This window comes from Canis aureus, chromosome 18 (assembly GCF_053574225.1).
Source record: "Canis aureus isolate CA01 chromosome 18, VMU_Caureus_v.1.0, whole genome shotgun sequence".
Classification (NCBI taxonomy): Eukaryota; Metazoa; Chordata; class Mammalia; order Carnivora; family Canidae; genus Canis; species Canis aureus.
The window spans coordinates 18,197,105-18,215,461 of NC_135628.1; the positions used below are offsets into that span (position 1 = coordinate 18,197,105).

Consider the following 18,357-nt stretch of genomic DNA (forward strand, 5'->3'; position numbering starts at 1 on the left):
TGGCTTGGCTATAGCCCTTTTGATGTCAAAGATCATTCCAGAGTGCTAATAAGCCTGTGCAGGGGCATATGAACCCTAGATAAAGAGAACTTTCACTTACTACTTAAAATTGATCCACGGAAATAAAATAATCTTAAAAACACTGAAAGGCAAACTACTTTTACTTTGGAGAATTTCAGGGACAAACCATATTTGGTTGAAATATACATCTTATCTAGTGCTCTTACCCAATCTATATTCTAGACAAACCAAACTTATTTTCTGTATTCTTGCTTCTGGGCTTTTGCCTAAGTTGAATCTTCTTTCTAAAACGTCATCTCTAACTATTTCTGCATAAGTTTTGTCAATGTCCTCAGCTGGATACATATTTTTCTATCTCTGAAATGCTAGAGCCCTTTAAGGACACATTTTTCTCATGAAACTCTTCTGTGGTTGAGGCAGACAGACAGAAGGCCAGGAGGAGCTTTGAGGAGAGCCCTAGGGGCTGCTTAGATACAGAGGTCTGTCTGATGCCTAATTCACACAAACCAAGACGCTGGAGACCCAAGAAGAGCTGTGCTTCAGTCTGGGGCAGAAAGCAGGAAAAAACCAATGTTCCAGCTCAGGCAGGCAGGAGGAGTTCCCTATTTCTTAGTCTTTTTATTCTATTTAGGTCTTTGATTGATTGGATAAGATTCATATTAGGGAAGGGCAATCTACTTTACTCAGTCTACCAATTCAAATGTCAATCCAGAAACACCCTCACAGATACACCCAGAAAGATGTGTGGCCAAATGTCTAGGCACCCCATGGCCCAGGCAAACTGACACGTAATATTAATCATCACACACCATCAATTTTAAGACATATCATTATTTTAGGTAACACAAGAAAAAAAAAATACCTGCCCGGTAAGCAATGACACAGTACTGATTCTAAGATGCTTTCTGTTTTGTTGTTGAAATGTGAAAAAATATCTACAAATTGAAAAAATGTGGCCCTAAATAGCTTTATCTTATAGTAATCTGAAAAAAGTTAAACACCTCCCCCATCACACAAACACACACACAAAGCACAGCTGCAGTTAAGTTTTGAAAGTAGCTGGTAAACTGTAATAACTGAAACACCACTTTCCCTGTAATAGGTTCTACATTTACCTAGAAGTATATACTAAGGGAAGTTCTATACATTGTTATTTTATCCTATAGTTTGTAACTATAAAGATCATAACCAAGAATAACTTTTCTTTAAACCATAAAGTTACTGGATTTTCAGAAGGTACATTAAGAGGCCACAGAGGTCTCATTCCCATTAGATGAAATTTATAGGCAGAGCAATGGAGAGTCTAGAGGGGACTGGAACACACTGCTCTTTCATGATGTCCAGTCCTCAGAAGCTCAGATACAGCACAGAAATAACTATGAGAAAAGAGGCAAGAATGAAGAGGGCATTAATCCATTTCTTGTTTTAAATTAATCTGCAAAACAAAACAAAAAAAATAAATTAATCTGCAGTTACCGTGACTAATGTGATACTGAATTTTATGTATCAACTTGATGGGCTAAGCGATGCCCAGATAGCAAGTAAAATGCTATTTCTAGGTATGTCTGTGAGGGTGTCTCTGACAGAGATTAGCATTTGAATTAAGACTGCCCTCACCATTACAAGTGAGCTCACCCAATCTCCTGAGGCCCTCAGTAGAACAAAAGGCAGAGGAATAGAGAATTTATTCTCTCAGAGGGAGACATCCATCTTCTCTAGGTTTAGAACACTGGTGCTCAGACCCAGGCACAGTATTTACACCATCTATCTCTCCAATTCTTAGGCCTTTGAACTCAGACCAAACTGCATCATCAGCTTTCCTGGTTCTCCAGTTTACCAATAGAAGATCATGGACTTGGGCAGCCCCGGTGGCGCAGTGGTTTAGCGCCACCTGCAGCCCGGGGTGTGATCCTGGGGACCCTGGATTGAGTCCTGCGTCAGGCTCCCTGCATGGAGCCTGCTTTTCCCTCTGCCTGTGCCTCTGCCCCCCTCTCTCTCTGTGTCTCTATGAATAAATAAATAAAATCTTTAAAAAAAAAAAAAAAAGATCATGGACTTCTCAGTCTCCCTAACTGCATAAGCCAATTCTTATAATAAATCCCTTCATATGTTATATATACAAACACACACACACACACACACATATATATGTAATACATATAGAGTTCTGTATACTATTGGGTCTATTTTTCTAGAGAGCCCTTAATAACACACTTGGAAATGATAAAATATTGAAGGAAACAAAAGAGCAGATTTTTGAAAACTGTGGGTGTAACCAGTCCCTGCTCCATTAGATTATCATTAATCTTCCTGTCCAACCCCCACTCTTTTCTTGGCTCTTCTCTATTGGAGATGGAATGTGGTGTGAGTAGAGAAAAGTTTTAGCTTATATAAGCTACCCCTGCCAGGGATGGGGTAGGGAAATAAAACTACTTAAATACCAATTTCACATACTTTGCATTATTCTGGAATATTTCACCACAGAAGGTGCAGTGGACATTTATTTTTGGTAACCTGACATCCATCCTCTACATTTCTGTTACTGAAAATCTCCATACTCTTTCCATGTAGTTGGGTGGGGCTGACCAGCTCCGGGAGGGCATGTGATTCAGGCTTAAATGGAGCTTCACATCCCCTGTCCTCAAGGATACACTTCACAACAGGCAAGTGACCCAACTAAAGATGATCTTGGGACTGTTGCTGGGTCTGGAGAAAGGTGGAAAGAAATGGAAACTCTTTTTTCTTTGGACTGGAAGACGTTTGCCTGGAGCTGCCAGCAGTCATTCTGCCATCACACGGGACCTAAACATGATTCACACATAAACGGAATGGGTGTGGGAGGACTTCAGGGAGGCAGGGAAAGGAAGAAAATCTAGATGACAGTTGTGTGTGTGTGTGTGTGTGTGTGTGTGTGTTTAAGATTTTATTTATTTATTCACGAGAGACACACAGAGAGAGAGGCAGAGACACAGGCAGAGCGAGAAGCAGGCTCCATGCAGGGAGCCCGACATGGGACTCGAGTCCCAGGATCACGCCCTGGGCTGAAGGTGGCACTAAACCGCTGAGCCACCTGGGCTGCCCAAGATGACAGTTTTTAACACCACAATGAGACCATGTTATAGCCCTCGATAAGATACCCACTGAACTTTACAGTTAAGTGGGCTAAAAAAAGGTGAGGCAATAATTATACATATATATTTTTTTTAACTTAATGTCTGAGTTAGGTTTTTTCCCTAAATAAAAGATTAATGAAGTATCACATGATCAACTTTGCTAACTGTAGGAAAAGCAAAAGCACTTGACAAAATCTAACACCCTTTGGTGTAAAAATTCTCAACCAACTGGGAATATAAGGGAACCTCTGATAAATGCGCACACACAAAAAAGCCACAAAAAACCAAACCAACAACAACCCACAACTAATATACTTAATGACAAAAGACTGGATGCTTTTCCCCTGAGACAACATAAGGATGCTTCCTCTTGCCACTTCTATTCAACATTTTATTGGAGGTTCTACTCAGGGCAATTAGGGGTACAAAATGAAATAAAAGGTATCCAGATTGGAAAGGAGGAAGCCAATCTACCTTTATTTGCAGACACCCTCTTGTGTATTTCAAAACAAAATAAAACAAAAACCTAAGGAGCCCAATAAAAAAGACTGTTAGAATTACTAAGTTTGGCAAGGTTGAAAGACAGAAGACCACTCTCCAGATATCCAATGCATTTCTATACAGTTGCAATGAACTGAAAATGAAATTAAGGAGACAGTTTCTTTTATAACAACATCAAAGAGAATAAGATACTTAGGAACAGATTCAACAAAATAAATATAAAACTTAAACTCTGAAAATTATAAAACATTCAAAGAAATTAAAGATTTGAAGATCATTCAGCTTGTTCTTTTCTCAGTGCAATGTCTTTCTATATTTAATTGACAGCAACTGTTTGCAAAATTCACTTTTTTCAGCTAATTGTTGAACAGTATGTATTTTTTCAATAAGCATAATTTTCTTGGAAAAAATGTACATATATGTGGATCTAAAATAGCATAGCTCTTATTAATTTATATTTTATTTAAAAAATTTATATTTTATTTTCTTCCTTTTTTATTTCACAACTACCATTTTTAAACCAGAATTTCGAGAGATGGTCTAAATCCTTTAAAGATCCAAACCAGGGCAGCCCGGGTGGCTCAGCGGTTTAGCGCCACCTTCAGCCCAGGGTCTGATCCTGGAGACCAGGGATGGAGTCGCGTCAGGCTCCCTGCTTCTCCCTCTGCCTGTGTCTCTGCCTGCCTCTCTCTCTCATGAATAAATAAATAAAATCTTAAAAAAAAAAAAAAAAAAAAGATCCAACCCAAAGAGTGATTACTTGTGAGTCATACCTATGTCTAAAAAATACTGTAGTTTCCCTTTTTTACTCAGCAGCCTTGTGACTAGTAACTCATCCAAACATTTGACTAAAAACAAGGGTACTCCATTAAAAGGACACTTAAATTCTAGCCCCCACACCCAAGATTTTTAAGTAATCTCTACCCCCATCATGGGGCTCCAACTCACAATCCTGAGATCCAGTCCCGTGTTCTACTGGCTATGTCAGCCAGACACCTTGACATTTAAATTCTTAAAAATATTTTAAAATTTACATGCAATTGAATTTCTTCTTTGGTTAACAGTTCTGGGCTTTGATAAATGCATAATCTTCTAACAACTATCATAATAAAGATACAGAAAAATTCCATTATTCTCCCCTCAAAATTCCCTTGTTTTGCCCCTTTGTAGTTAAGCCCTCTTCCCACACTTTACCCTTGGCCAACCACTGCTGTGTTTTCATTTTAGGTTGAACATATTTTCCAATTTTCTTGGGAGACTTCCTCTTTGACCCCTGGGTTACTCACAAGTATACTGCTTAATTTCCTAATATTTGAGGATTTCCCATATCTTTCTGTCATTGCTTTATAGTTTATTTCTGTTACAGACAGACAAAGGCATTCTTTTCAATTGGGTAGGGTTTCTATTACGGCCCAGAACATGGTTGATCTTAGTGAATGTTTCATGTGTATCTGGGAAAAAAAAAAACACAGTGGGGGGCCAGGATGGCTCAGTTGGTTGAGCATCTGCCTTAGGCTTGGGTCATGGTCCTGGGGTCCTGGGATAGAGCCTCATGTTTGGCTCTGCTCAGTGGGGTGTCTGCTTCTCCCTTTGCCCCTCCCCCTGCTCATGCTCTCTCTAATAAATAAATCTTTAAAAAAATTAAAAATAAAAATGCAGTATTCAGCTGCTGTTTGAGGGACTGTTTAGCAAATGTCAATTAGGTCAAGCTGGTTGATAATGTTCACATCTTCTGCATCTTTGATTTACTGTCTACTTGTTCTATGGATTACTAAGAATGTTGAAGTTTCTAAAGATAACTGTTTCAGATATTGGCCATTCTAACAGATGTATAATGATATCTCACTGTTGCTTTATTTTGCATTTCCATGATGACATATGATGTGGAGCTACTTTTCGTAAGCTTGTTTGCCATCCATATATCTTCTTTGGTGAGGTGCCTGTAGAGCTCTTTGGCCCATTTGTAAATTGGTTTTCTTATTGTTGAATCTTAAGAGTTTTCTTTGTATATTTTGGATAACGGTTCTTTTATCAGATGTCTTTCACAGCTATTTTCTCTCAGTCTATGATGTGTCTTCTAATTCTATTGATACGTCTTTCACACAGCAAAGGTTTTTATAAATTTTAATGAAGTCCAGCTTATTATTTCTTTCATGGATTGTGTATTTGGAATTATATCTAAAAAGACATGAAAATAGCCAACGTCATCATAGGTTTTCTCCTATGTTATCTTCCAAGAGTTTTGTAGTTTTGTATTTTACATTTAGATCTAAGGTCCATTTTGAGTTAATTTTGGTGAAGGATGTAGTCTGTATGTATGTATGTATGTATGTATGTATATGTATTTATTTATTCTGCATGTGGATGCCCAGTTGGTCCAGGACCATTTGTTGAAGAAAATACCTTTGCTTCATTGTATTATATGTACTATCTCTCTACCTTTGTAAAATGTCAATATTTATGTGAGTCTGCTTCTGGGCTATTTTTTCCCCAACGATCTTTGCTTTTACCAATACCACACAATGTTGATTACTGTAGCTTTTATAGTAAGTGGTCAAGTCAGATAGCCTTCAAGACAGTGTTGGCAACTCTGGGTCGTCTGCCTCTCCAAATGACTCTTGTCAATTTGTTGACATCCATAAAGTAACTTCTTGGGACTTTAGACTGGAATTGCATTGAATTTATAGATCAAGTTGGGAAAACTGATAAATTGGCAATATTGAGTCTTACCACCCATGATCATGGGTATATTTCTCCATTTATTTAGTTTTTCTTGGACTTCATTCACCAGTTTCATAGTTTTTCTCATACAGATCTTGTACATAATTTTTTTTTAAGATTTTTATTTATTCATGAGAGACACAGAGAGAGAGAGAGAGAGAGAGGCAGAGACACAGGCAGAGGGAGAAGCAGGCTCCATGCAGGAGCCTGACGTGGGACTTGATCCTGGGTCTCCAGGATCAGGCCCTAGGCTGAAGGCAGCGCTAAACCACTGAGGCACCGGGGCTGCCCTTATACATCATTCTTAGGCTTTTACCTAAGTATTTCATTTTAGGGGGTGCAAATGTAAATGGTACTGTGTTTAAAATTTCAAATTCTACTTGGTCATTGTTGGTATATGGGAAAGCAATGACTTGCACATAAACTTTGTATCCTGCAACTTTGCTACAACTGCTTAGGACTTCCACTTTTTTGGTTAGTTCTTTCAGATTGTCTACATAGGTGATTATGTCACATGTGAATAAAGACAGTTTTGTTTTGTTTTTTAAAGATCTGAGAGTATGCATGCACACACGTGTGTGGGAGGAGCAAAGGGAGAACAGAATCCTGAAGCAGACTCCCTGCTGAGCACAAAGCTTACTTGGGGCTTGACCTCAAGACCCTGAGACCCCCATCTGAGCCGAAATAAACAGCTGGCTGCTCAACTAAGCCATCCAGGTACCCCAACAAAGACAGTTTTATGTCTTCCTTCCAAATCTGTACACTATTAATTTCCTCGCCTTGCCTTATATATTAGCAAGGGCTTCTGTATGATGTTAAAAAGGAGTGGTGAGAGAACATCTTTGCCTTATAGTTGATTTTAGTGGGAAAAATTCTAGTTTCTCATCATAAAGTATGATGTTAGCTGTAGGTTTTTGGAAAATAGTCTTTAATCAAGTTGAGAAAGTTTTCTTCCATTCCCAGTTTAAGGAATTTTTAACATGAATAGGTGATTTACTAAATGGTTTTTCTATCTATTGATATGACCATTTGATTTTTCTTTTTATGCTCATTAATAGAATGGGTTACATTAATGGATAACATTAATGCATTACCAGACTTGCACATCTGGGATAAATTTTAATTGGTTATATATACAATTCTTTTTATACATTTTTGGATTCAATTTGCTGATATCTTGTTGAGGACTTGTGCATCTATGTTCGTATATCCTTTTATTTTCAATCTGTATCTTTACATTTAAAGTAGAATCTCATAGACAGCATATGGTTTGGTCTTGTTTTTCACCCTGACAATCTGTGCCTTTTATCTATTTAGACCACTTACATTTAATATTTTATCAATAGAGTTGGAATTAGTGTCACTTTTTATTATTTTTCTGGTTGTTTCCTGCTTTGGTATTGGTTACTTTGTTCCTCCCTTTCCTGTCTTATTTTGGATTATAGGATTCCATTTTATCCACTGAATCTTCTGCTTTATCTCTTGATATTTTTCCAATGGTTGCTCTAGGGCTTGAGAAATAGATATCTAACTTTTCGGCCTACTTAGAATTAATATTTCACCATTTTAAGCAAAATAGACAAGTTTAAAACCAAAGAAGTCCTTTTAGGGCAGCCCCGGTGGCGCAGCGGTTTGGCGCCGCCTGCAGCCTGGGGTGTGATCTTGGAGACCGGGGATAGAGTCCCACATCGGGCTCCCTGCATGGAGCCTGCTTCTCCCTCTGCCTGTATCTCTGCCTCTCTCAATCTGTGTCTATGAATAAATAAATAAAATCTTTAAAAAAAAAAAAACTTTAAAAAAAGTCCTTTTAGCCTTCCTTCTTTATATTATAGTTACCATAAGTATTACATCTACATTCAATGAACACTCCCACTGATGATGTTATAATTTTTGCTTCCCCTAGTCAAAGACATTTTAAAGAACTTAAGAGTGGAAAAGGTTTATCATATTTGCATGATTATTTATCATTTCTGTTGCTCTTCCTTTTATCCTGATGTTCTACATTTCCCATGATATCAGCTTAAAGAACTGCCTTTAACATTTTAGTTTTTCTCCATCTAGGGATGTTTTTATTTTGCCTTAACTCTTAGAGAGTATTTTATTAAATACAGAATTCTGTGGACAATTCTTTTCTTTCAGAATGTTAAGATACCGTTCTATTGTCTTCTACTCCATATTTCCTGGTACGAAATCCCAGATACTGAAACTGTTTTCCTATTGCACTGTCTTTCTATTTTTGTTGCTTTTGAGTGTTTTTTGGTTTTCAGGAGTTCCATTCTGATATGTATGGTATGTCTTTTACACTGCTTAGAGTTTGGTGATTATCTTGAATTTGTAAATGTGCAGCTTTTGCCCAATTTGGGAAGTTTTCAGTTATTATTTTTTCAACCCCTTTTTCTTTACCTATGTCCTCTCCTTACCCTTCTCTTTGTTCCAATGCCTAAATATTAGACCTTTTGTTACTGTCCCCCAGGCCCTTGACTTTATATTTTTTTAATGGAGGTACAATTGATATTTAACATCAACATGATTTATGTATATATTGCAAAATGATCACAAGAAGTTTAGTATCTATTACCACACATACTTACAAATTTTTTTTTCTGTAATAAGAACTTTAAGATTTACTCTCTTAGCAATTTTCAAATATACAACACACTATTACTAACTATAGTCATTGTGCTGTATATCACCAAGACTTGTTTTTTTTTTTGGGGGGGGGGGGAGTGGGGAGAGGAAAATGGAGAGAGAATCCCAGACAGGATCTAGCCCCAGTGTAGAGCCCGACAAGACCCCGAGATTATGACCTGAGGATGCTTAACCGACTGAGCCACTCAGGTGCCCCTTATTTTTCTTGTAAGTGGAAGTTTGTATCCCTGAGGTTTTACTCATTTATTTTTTTTTTCCTCTTCTTTCGACTGGGTAATTTCTATTGACTTTATCTTCAAGCTCACTGATTCTTTCCTGTGTCATTTATATTCTACTGAGCCCACCTGAGTGATTTTTTAAAAAATTATATTATATTTTTTAGTTCTAAAATGTCCATTTAATCCTTTTTAGCATTTTATATTTCTCTGCTAAGAATCTCTACCTTTCCATTTGTTACAAGAATGTTCATCTTTACCATGCGTGGTTGTTCAAGTGTTGTATTCCCTCTCCAGTCCACTTGCTATTACTTACTTTTCAGAGTTCTCAAGTAATTGCTTGAGTACTTTGTTCAGTTTTTAGCTGTAATCAGTGGAAGAGGGACTACAGTGAACTTACTCTACCGTGGCCCAATAACAACACTCTTAAATAGAACTGGTAGGTTACCCACTAAGTGAATGTCAACCTCATGCTAGGGTACATCACTCTGCCTATAAACCCATCATAGTTTCTTCAGAACTTCTGTCAATTAGATGTTATGGGAAACCAGTTTAAAATCTTACTGTTTAACAGGAAAAAAAAAGATTAAAAAAATTAACATGTTGTGAATTTTTAAAAATTCATAATGAAATACTGCTTTGTAGAAAAGCAGAAAAACAAAAGAAGGAGCTATTTAAATCTCTTCTAGAAAATTAAGCTAAAAGTAAAAAAAATGAAGGAAAGGTGCTTTTTCGTCAATCATAAGAGTAAAATCAAGTGACCATAATAAAAAAGGAACAGAACCTAAGAGGCAAAAGGGCTGAATGAGCCTCTAACTTCTATCAGCTTTTAATTTCCTTCTGTACAGAATTATAGCATGAGTCTAATAGTCTCTTTCAGCTTTCAAAACCTGTAAACCTCCATCTTAATTCAAAGTAACAGGAAACTCGATTCTTCCATAGAATCTATTTCAAGAGAAAGTAATGTCAAAAAAATAAAGGGAGACTAAACTTCTCCATAGGAAAAAAAAAAATAAAAATAAAAAATAAAAAAAATAAAAATAAATATATTTCTCCATAGGATTAACAATCTTTCTGAAGTGGTGAGTCAAGACTTAAATTTATTCACCATAAATTATGATTGCTGTATTCATAACCCATGTATATTATATGATGGTTATAATACATTTTATCATGGATGTTTTACAGATATGTTAAAGGTGAGAAAACCTACCATTTTTACACTGAAGGAAAGCATAGTTATTGACCCTGATCTCTAGTCTTGGTGTTTTCCATGTCCAATTGTGTGTGCTCACTTATATCCCACCTCATCAGAGCCCTCCCCCACAACTCAGCTTCCCTTGGGGAGCTTCAGACAGGACAGGAGATTTGTTATCTGTGTGCTCCTCTGCCAGGTCAGTCATTAGAGTTTTGTTGCAGCTGGAAAAGAGGGAAGAAGAGACATCCCTAATAGTAACAGATAATAACCAAGTATTAACTAAATTACAGGTTCCTCAATTTACCATTAATTAATTCACAAAGCATTTTTTGAGCACTTATAATTTGCCAGGCTTAGAGATTTAGAGAAAAGAAGATCCTAGCTTCAAAGAGTAAAAGTCTACTGGGGAGTCAGACATACAGATGGTGAGGAGACTATAATTACAATATATTATATCAAATTCTCTTTAGAATCTTCTGTTGGAGTCTGCTGTAAGTCACCTCTGCTGTGTGCTTTGGGCTATCAAACTGGATATTTACTTGTTCTGGGCAATGCTTCTTGTATGTGTCACCATCACCTTAATCAAGAAAATAGGAAAGTTTGGTTCAAGTTCAGACTCAGAACACCTAGATATGTCTTCTTGAGCATGTTACTTAATTCATCTGGACATTATTTTCCAATTTATAAATGAGAGAGATGGACTAAACTTGAGTATCTAAGGTTTAACATGTCCTCTTCCTTCTGACTATGATGTCACTTTTAACAAATGCAGCAATCTCTTACTCTCTTAGTTCCTAACCTGAGGGCCCCTGCTGCTCTATCCCTCCACGTCAGTCACTCAGTCTTCTCCTCCTTTTCACTTTTGGCTTCAACATTACACCATGCCCATGCTGAGGCACACTATAAAATCATGGGAAGGACATGAAGTCAGGGAGACCTGGCTCAATACCTATTTGCTGTGCGATTCTTTTTTTATTTTCAAGGTTTACTTATTTATTTGAGAGAGAAAGAGAGAAACACAAGCAGACTCCTTGCTGAGCGAGGAGCCTGACACAGGGCTTGATCTCACAACCCTCAGATCAGACCTGAGATGAAACCAAGAGTTGGATCAAATGACTATGCCACAGGCGCTCCATGCTGTGTGATTCTAAGTTAACTACTTAAGAACCTTGGTTTATTCATCTGTGAAATGGAGGATGCTGCTTCCCTTTTCCTCTTCCATCATCATTTTGTCCCTATTATTTCAGCTTTTCCTCCTCCCTTAACATGTTTTAGCCAGCTGGATCTTCCTTATGTATTGTTTTTACCTGTTTTTCCTTCCTATTCAGAAACTCCAAGGGACTCCCTAACAATTAAAAACTCTCAGGCTTGACTTGGATTAATCCAACAACACCCCAGTACTTCCTTCTGGTCTCAGGACGCACTCTCCCTTTTAGTACTACTGGTTTCTTCACTTCTGTTCTCTCACTTGCCCCTTCTGTTCAGGTCAATTCTACCCACCCACTGGTCCCACCTCCTCCATGAAGTTTTCCCTGTTCACTCCTGAAAAAGGATTCCTACATTTTCCTTTCCTCCCCTTCCACTTCCCTTCTTTCCTTCCCCCCCACTCCCTTCCTTCTAGAATTCCTATTTTTTTTCTTGACAAAAGTATGCCTGTTTGGACATGTTCTAACTTTCTTCTCTATATCATTTCTCTCTGCTTACACAGGCCTCAGATGAAGGGGCTGGTCTCCACCCAGGTTGTGTATACTGGCCGGTAGAGGCAGAAAAACAGAAGGATATCTGTGATGTCAACCTGGATGACATTTCAGCCTATCAGGGATACCCCAAATTTGCCTTTAAAATTCTAATAAAGACACCGGAGGGTGACAGGTAACAGCTAACTACACCTATGGATCAGCTATATGCAATGTGGTTCTTTTAAGTCTTGTCAAACCACAACCTTGAAATAACCACGTAAAGGCTTAATAAGGGTCAAAATCATGAACTTAGAAGGGTATTTTTTCAGAGTTAAGGATATCCACTAGACTATGATCTACTTGAGAACAGGATCATGTCTTACTCAAAACAGTATCTCTAACACCCACACAGGGTCTAGTAAGAAGCTGATACTCAGTGTTTCATTCATACTCAGTGAATGAACGATGACTGGGGACTATTAAACTGCATTAAAAAGTAGATTGCTGAAACCATTCCTCTGGTATTTAAAAAGCAAGAGAGAGCCACCCTTGTTTTGGATTGTATAGGAACAATTCTATCTAAAGGACATGGAGTAGATCCTCAAGCAAATGAGATTTTGCTTCCTTGATGTAATAAGAATACTGAGAAAGCTCAGCCCTCTCTTTGACTACCTTTAAGTTTTACATTTTTCCATCTCTCCTGATACTGTCACACACTCCATGAGCCAACTTGAAAATGGATCCAGGGAGAGAAATGCTCAAGCATCATAGTATTCTTTTGGACTTACCCTTCCTGTTGTCTCATTCATCTGTCTTGTGTCCAACAAAGCTCTGTTGCCTGTTTTCTTATCTGTCTCAAATCTATTCCTAATGTAACTTAATTGGCTTTTGCTCAATTCTAAGCAAGATGAAAGTAATGGTAACAGGAAATGGCAGATTAAACACTGAGAGTACAGTCTGAAAAAAATGGTCCCCAGGCCTCTTCAGTCTACAGACCACTTCAATGACCTAAGACTCCACAGTCACTCTAACATCTCCAACCACATCACACACAGATCAGAATCAATGGAAAGACTGGTGCCGCTTTTGATGGAGTGCCACTGAGGCAATGGTCTAATGTCTTTATGCTCCTTAACAAATTACTAATTTTTGCTAGAAGCAAAGGTAAGTAGTACACAGAATTACATGATCTGTAATCAGCATTCATTCAAAAGAACGACTGTCAGGGCAGCCCCCATGGTGCAGCGGTTTAGTGCCGCCTGCAGCCCGGGGCCTGGTCCTGGAGACCAGGGATTGAGTTCCACATCGGGCTCCCTGCATGGAGCCTGCTTCTCCCTTTGCCTGTGTCTCTGCCTCTCTCTCTCTCTCTCTCTCTCTCTCTCTCTCTCGCTCTGTATCTCTCATGAGTAAATAAAATAAAATCTTTAAAAAAAAAAATTACTGTCATAAGACGACAGAGCCTATTTCAAGATTCTGATGGTTCATTTGAATATCTTCCTTTATAAATTATACCACTCTAATTTCCAAAAGCAGGATTTAAAGAATTCAGGATACATATCATATACTCTCATCAGCCATGAGGAGCCACAGTTTGCACAGACAAAATAAACTGAAATTTTCTGGTACTGTTAATCAAAACAGCTATCCAACTAACCTAACAGTAAATGAACTATGTACCAGGCAGGTTCATATATGTTATCCATTTCATCCTTATAATAAACCTAGTATGGCTATTATTCTTGCTGTCATCTTAAAACTGAGGCTCAGGGAGATTAAGTAACCTGCTCAAGGCATCAGCGCTATTAAGTAGCAGAGCAGAACTCTGAACTCAGGGCTTTCTGACTTCATCTCTTTGGCTTTAAAACATTCAAATATATTGGCCCATGGTCCTGTCACTGAAATCATGAATAAAGAGCTGAACTCTGGATGCCACAGAGAATAAGGAAGAATAAAGGTGACCCTTAACTCATATCATACACAAAAATTAATTCAAAATGGACCACAGACCTAAATGTAACAGCTCAAGCTATAAAAATTTGGGAAAAAAACAGGAGTAAATCTTTGTGACTTTGGGTTAAGTTAGGCAATAGTTTAGTAAGATATGACAGGAAAACCACAGAAATAAAAGAAAAAAATTGATAAACTAGGCATCAAAATTAAAAACATCTGTGCTGCAAATGATACCATTAAGAAAGTAAAAGGCAATTTACAGAATAGGAAAAAATATTTGCAAATTATATATTTAATAAAGAACCTGCATCCAGAATAAAGAACTCTTACAATTCCACAATGAAAAAATAACTCAATCAACAAGTGGGCAAAGTCCGTAAATACATATTTTTTCAAAGAATATCTATAAATGGCTCATAAGCACATGAAAAGATGATCAACATCGTTAGTCATTAGAAAAACAGAACTCGGGGAATCCCCGGTTGGCTCAGCGGTTTGGCGTCTGCCTTTGGTCTAGGGTGTGATTCTGGAGTGGCGGGATCGAGTCCCACGTCAGGCTCCCTGCATGGAGCCTGCTTCTCCCTCTGCCTGTTTCTGTGTCTCTGCCTCTCTCTCTCTCCCTCTCCTCTCTGTGTATTCTCATGAATAAATAAATAAAATCTTTAAAAAAAAAAAAAAGAAAAAGAAAAATAGAATTCAAAACCACAATGAGATACCACTTAACACTCACTGGAATGGATATAATAAAAAAGACAGATAATAATAAGTGTTGGTGAAAATGTGGAGAAATAAGAACATTTTTTTCATTACTGATAAGAACGTAAAATAGTGCAGCCAGTTTGGAAAAAAGTTTGTTCCCCCAAACTGTTCAAGAGAATTACCATGTGATCCAGCAATTACACTCCTAGGTTTATATTCAAGAGAAATAAAAACATGTCCACACAAAAACCTGCCACAAATATTCACAGCACTGTTACTCATAAAACCAAAAGAATAGAGCAACTCCAATTTCTAATTGATGAATGGATAAACAAAATATGATATATCTGTACAGTGGAGTATTATTTGTAATAAAAAGAAATGAAATACTGATGTATGTTATATATCCATGAACCCAAAAAAACATTATACTAGATAAAATAAGCCAGTCACAGAAAGACCACATAATGTAGGACTCCTTTCATATGAAATGTCTAGAATAGACAAGTTTACACAGACATAAGATTAGTGGTTGTCAAGGGCAAGAGGGGGTGGGGTGGAAAAGATTGCTAACTGGGTTTCTTTAGGGGATAATGCAAATGTTTTAAAATTGCAGTTATGGTTACACTCTATAAATACACTAAGAACTACTAACTAGTATACTTTAAATGAGTGAAACTTATGATAAGTGAATATTTATCTCAATAAAGAGGCTAAAGCAACAACAACAAAAAATGTTGACCAGGGTTATGAGACCATGAGAATCTTGCTCTGATCACTCACATTCCAGATGTCCTCTTGGCACTGTTTATATAGCACAAACATATATGGGCAGGAGTCACCTTCCTTCACCTGAGTTGGGGTGTAGTAAGCAAAATTATGGTACTTTCTCAGACAACCATCTGGTCAGCATGATGCAAGCTTGTGTTATTTCTGGAATGCAGTACTGCAATGTGCTTGTGCCCTAACCTGCTGGTTGGGCCCCTGAAGCCTGCAGCTGGATAGAGCTCTGGGCAGCAGACCTCCCATTTGCTGAGAGAGCAGGAAAGGGACCTAAAACTGCAAAACAGAAAGCTCACAGCACAGTTCAGAAAATTTTCTTGTGACAAAACACATGCACAATATTGAGCAAAGTCTTCCTCACTCCTGAACTCTTCCTTTCCTCCTACCCCCAAATAGAGTCTGCTATTCTAGGTCAACATACTTTAAATATAGGTGCATTATGAATCAGCTAGAATTATATAATGATCAAGCAGGAAGGACCTTTCAAAATATTATGTAATGGAGCAATGACTCTGAAGCCACTTACTATGTGACCTTGGGCCAGTTTCTTTACCTTTCTGTGTCTCAAGATCTTCATCTGGAATATGGGAATAAAGGCAACTGCTTCTTAAAACTGCTGTGAAGATTAAATGACTTAATCCATATAGAATGTTTAGAATAGTGCCTGGAACATTATTAAGTTTTTTACTATCTTTATAATTATTAACTGGTAAATCTCATCATTTTTATGGAGGAAGATGCTAAGCTCAGAATGGTAAAGCGACTCTGAAGCTGGCAGTGATAGAGCTGGTATCAACTGACTCCTCAACTAGGATTCTACTACAGAGCACTAATTTACAAGTGTGTATGTATAATATTCCTTGAGCAAGTTTTAGGGCTTGAAAGATACAGATAACAAACCTATAATGCCTAGCTCTGTGTCTCACACTACATAGGTGTTTGTGAAATGTTTGATCCGTTTCCTTTGCATTCCAGGTTTAATCAAATACCTGAAGAGAGGGTTTGACCCTAAATCAGATGCTTAAAAAGTAGGATGGCTCAGGGCTCTTGGAAGAAAATACACATGAGCTCTCCTTTACTTTTTTTTTCTTCCACTTTTCTTTTAAGGAGCAGATGGTACCTGAGTATAATACCTAATGTATTAGAAAAAGAACTGTTTCTATTTCTGTATTTTGGCACCACCCTCATGCAAGCAATTTAGATACTATTCTCAGGGTTTGATGATGTTTCCAACTTTCAGTAACTGATACCTACCAGTTTAATTCAAGAGGCAAAGAAATTCACAAAATAAATAACAGTATTTAGCAAAATACAGTAAACGCAACCAAAGTAAGCTTTTAAACAATCTCATCATTTCTCTCTCACCCACTCCCACCACTGCACCGTGTTTACCCCAGTGTAAGACGCCCTGCAGGAGCCTTTCAAGCTTCCTATCGACCCCCTGTAGCCCTGGTGGATGGAGCCTTATTAACTTTGCTCTCAACTCTGCAGCCACGTGGGTCTTCTTTCCTTTTCTTACTCACCTGTCTCTATCCTGCTTTCGGTCTTCATACTGACATTCTCTGTAGCTATAAATTCTTCTCAGCAACCTCCAACTGCAGCTCTGCCTTGACCTTGCTAACTAGTTAGCTTCTATTTATCCTTTAGGCTCTGCTGAAATCTCTTCTTCAGAGAAGCCTTCCCCAATGACCCAAGCTAGTTTCTCTCCTTCACCTTCCCCCAGACCACACATGCTTGGAACATGCTTCTAAGTACTTATTCCATGATGTCTTTCTCCCCAACCAGACTATAAGCTCACTCAAAGGCTGGGACTGTGTCTGTCTTACTCTGTGTCGTGTCCCTTGCCCTGTGCCTGAGAAACTGCCTAGGACACACAGTAGGTGGTGACTGAAATTAACAATATCCTCCAAGTGATCCGAGGACCCGCTAATAAACTGATTTTCTAACTTCTCCACTCACATTTGCCAAAGGCTTCCCATATCAAGCAGTGGGTACGACAAAATTACACAAACAGGTATGATTTAGAGAAAAATTCAGCATGAACAAAAACTGGAATTTTTTGTATTTTAAAATTACTACATGCAAAATCCCAAGAAAAAATATTACTTTTAAAAACAAGCTTCAAAAAAATAAAATACAGGGGATCTCTGGGTGGCTTGGTGCTTTAGCGCCTGCCTTAGGCTACAGGGTGTGATCCCAGAGTCCCGGGATTGAGTCTCACATTGGTCTCCCTACATGGAGCCTGCTTCTCCCTCTGCCTGTGTCTCTGCCTCTCTCATGAATAAATAAAAAAACAAAAACAAACAAACAAACAAAAAAAAACACAAGCTTCAGAAAAGAAAAAGTAGTAATGTCTTCACCAAAGCGTGTCATTAATAGTCACACTATACTATACTCTTCTGGGAGACTAACTTACATAGGAAGATAGAAGAAACAAGAATGCATTTGTTCTTCGTAGGCTATACTGTTTAAATTTATCTCCTGATGAAAGACAATGTACTGAAACATAATTTTAAGTATATTCAGGAGAAGTACCCAGTAGTGTGACAGGCTTCCATGAACAGTATGCCCACAATGAGGAGGCGCGTGGGTCCAAGGGAAGCAGCAGCATGATAAGAGGACAGCTGCCTCTGGCAATGGCTCCAGCCCCCTTTTTTTAGGGCTTCCACCCTGGCACATTTGCAGAACTAACTTCTTTCACTTGGGGCAGAAAAAAGACGACTCTTTTCCAACAGGACAGATGGTACAGGCATCACAGGATAAAGATTCCAAAAGATCCTTCTAGAGAAGTTTTATTTTATTGAAGGGTACATAAAAAGAGTCAGGGG

General features: G+C 38.0%; 1 protein-coding gene across 6 annotated transcripts in view; it reads right to left on the reverse strand.

Moving 5' to 3' along the window:
* Positions 1-18,357, reverse strand: part of PLEKHA8 (pleckstrin homology domain containing A8) — a 58,315-nt gene that overhangs the window by 37,856 nt on the left and 2,102 nt on the right. For 2 of the 6 annotated variants that reach the window (XM_077856355.1, XM_077856357.1), the window contains exon 1: positions 228-381. The exons of 2 other annotated variants lie outside the window; for them this stretch is intronic. In XM_077856355.1, the coding sequence (XP_077712481.1) occupies positions 228-366 (139 nt within the window). In that variant the 5' untranslated portion in view covers positions 367-381. Of the gene's footprint in view, positions 1-227; positions 382-2,475; positions 2,498-10,433; positions 10,616-18,357 lie in introns of those variants that run through there. 2 more of the 6 variants (XM_077856359.1, XM_077856356.1) reach the window with 2 other exon arrangements.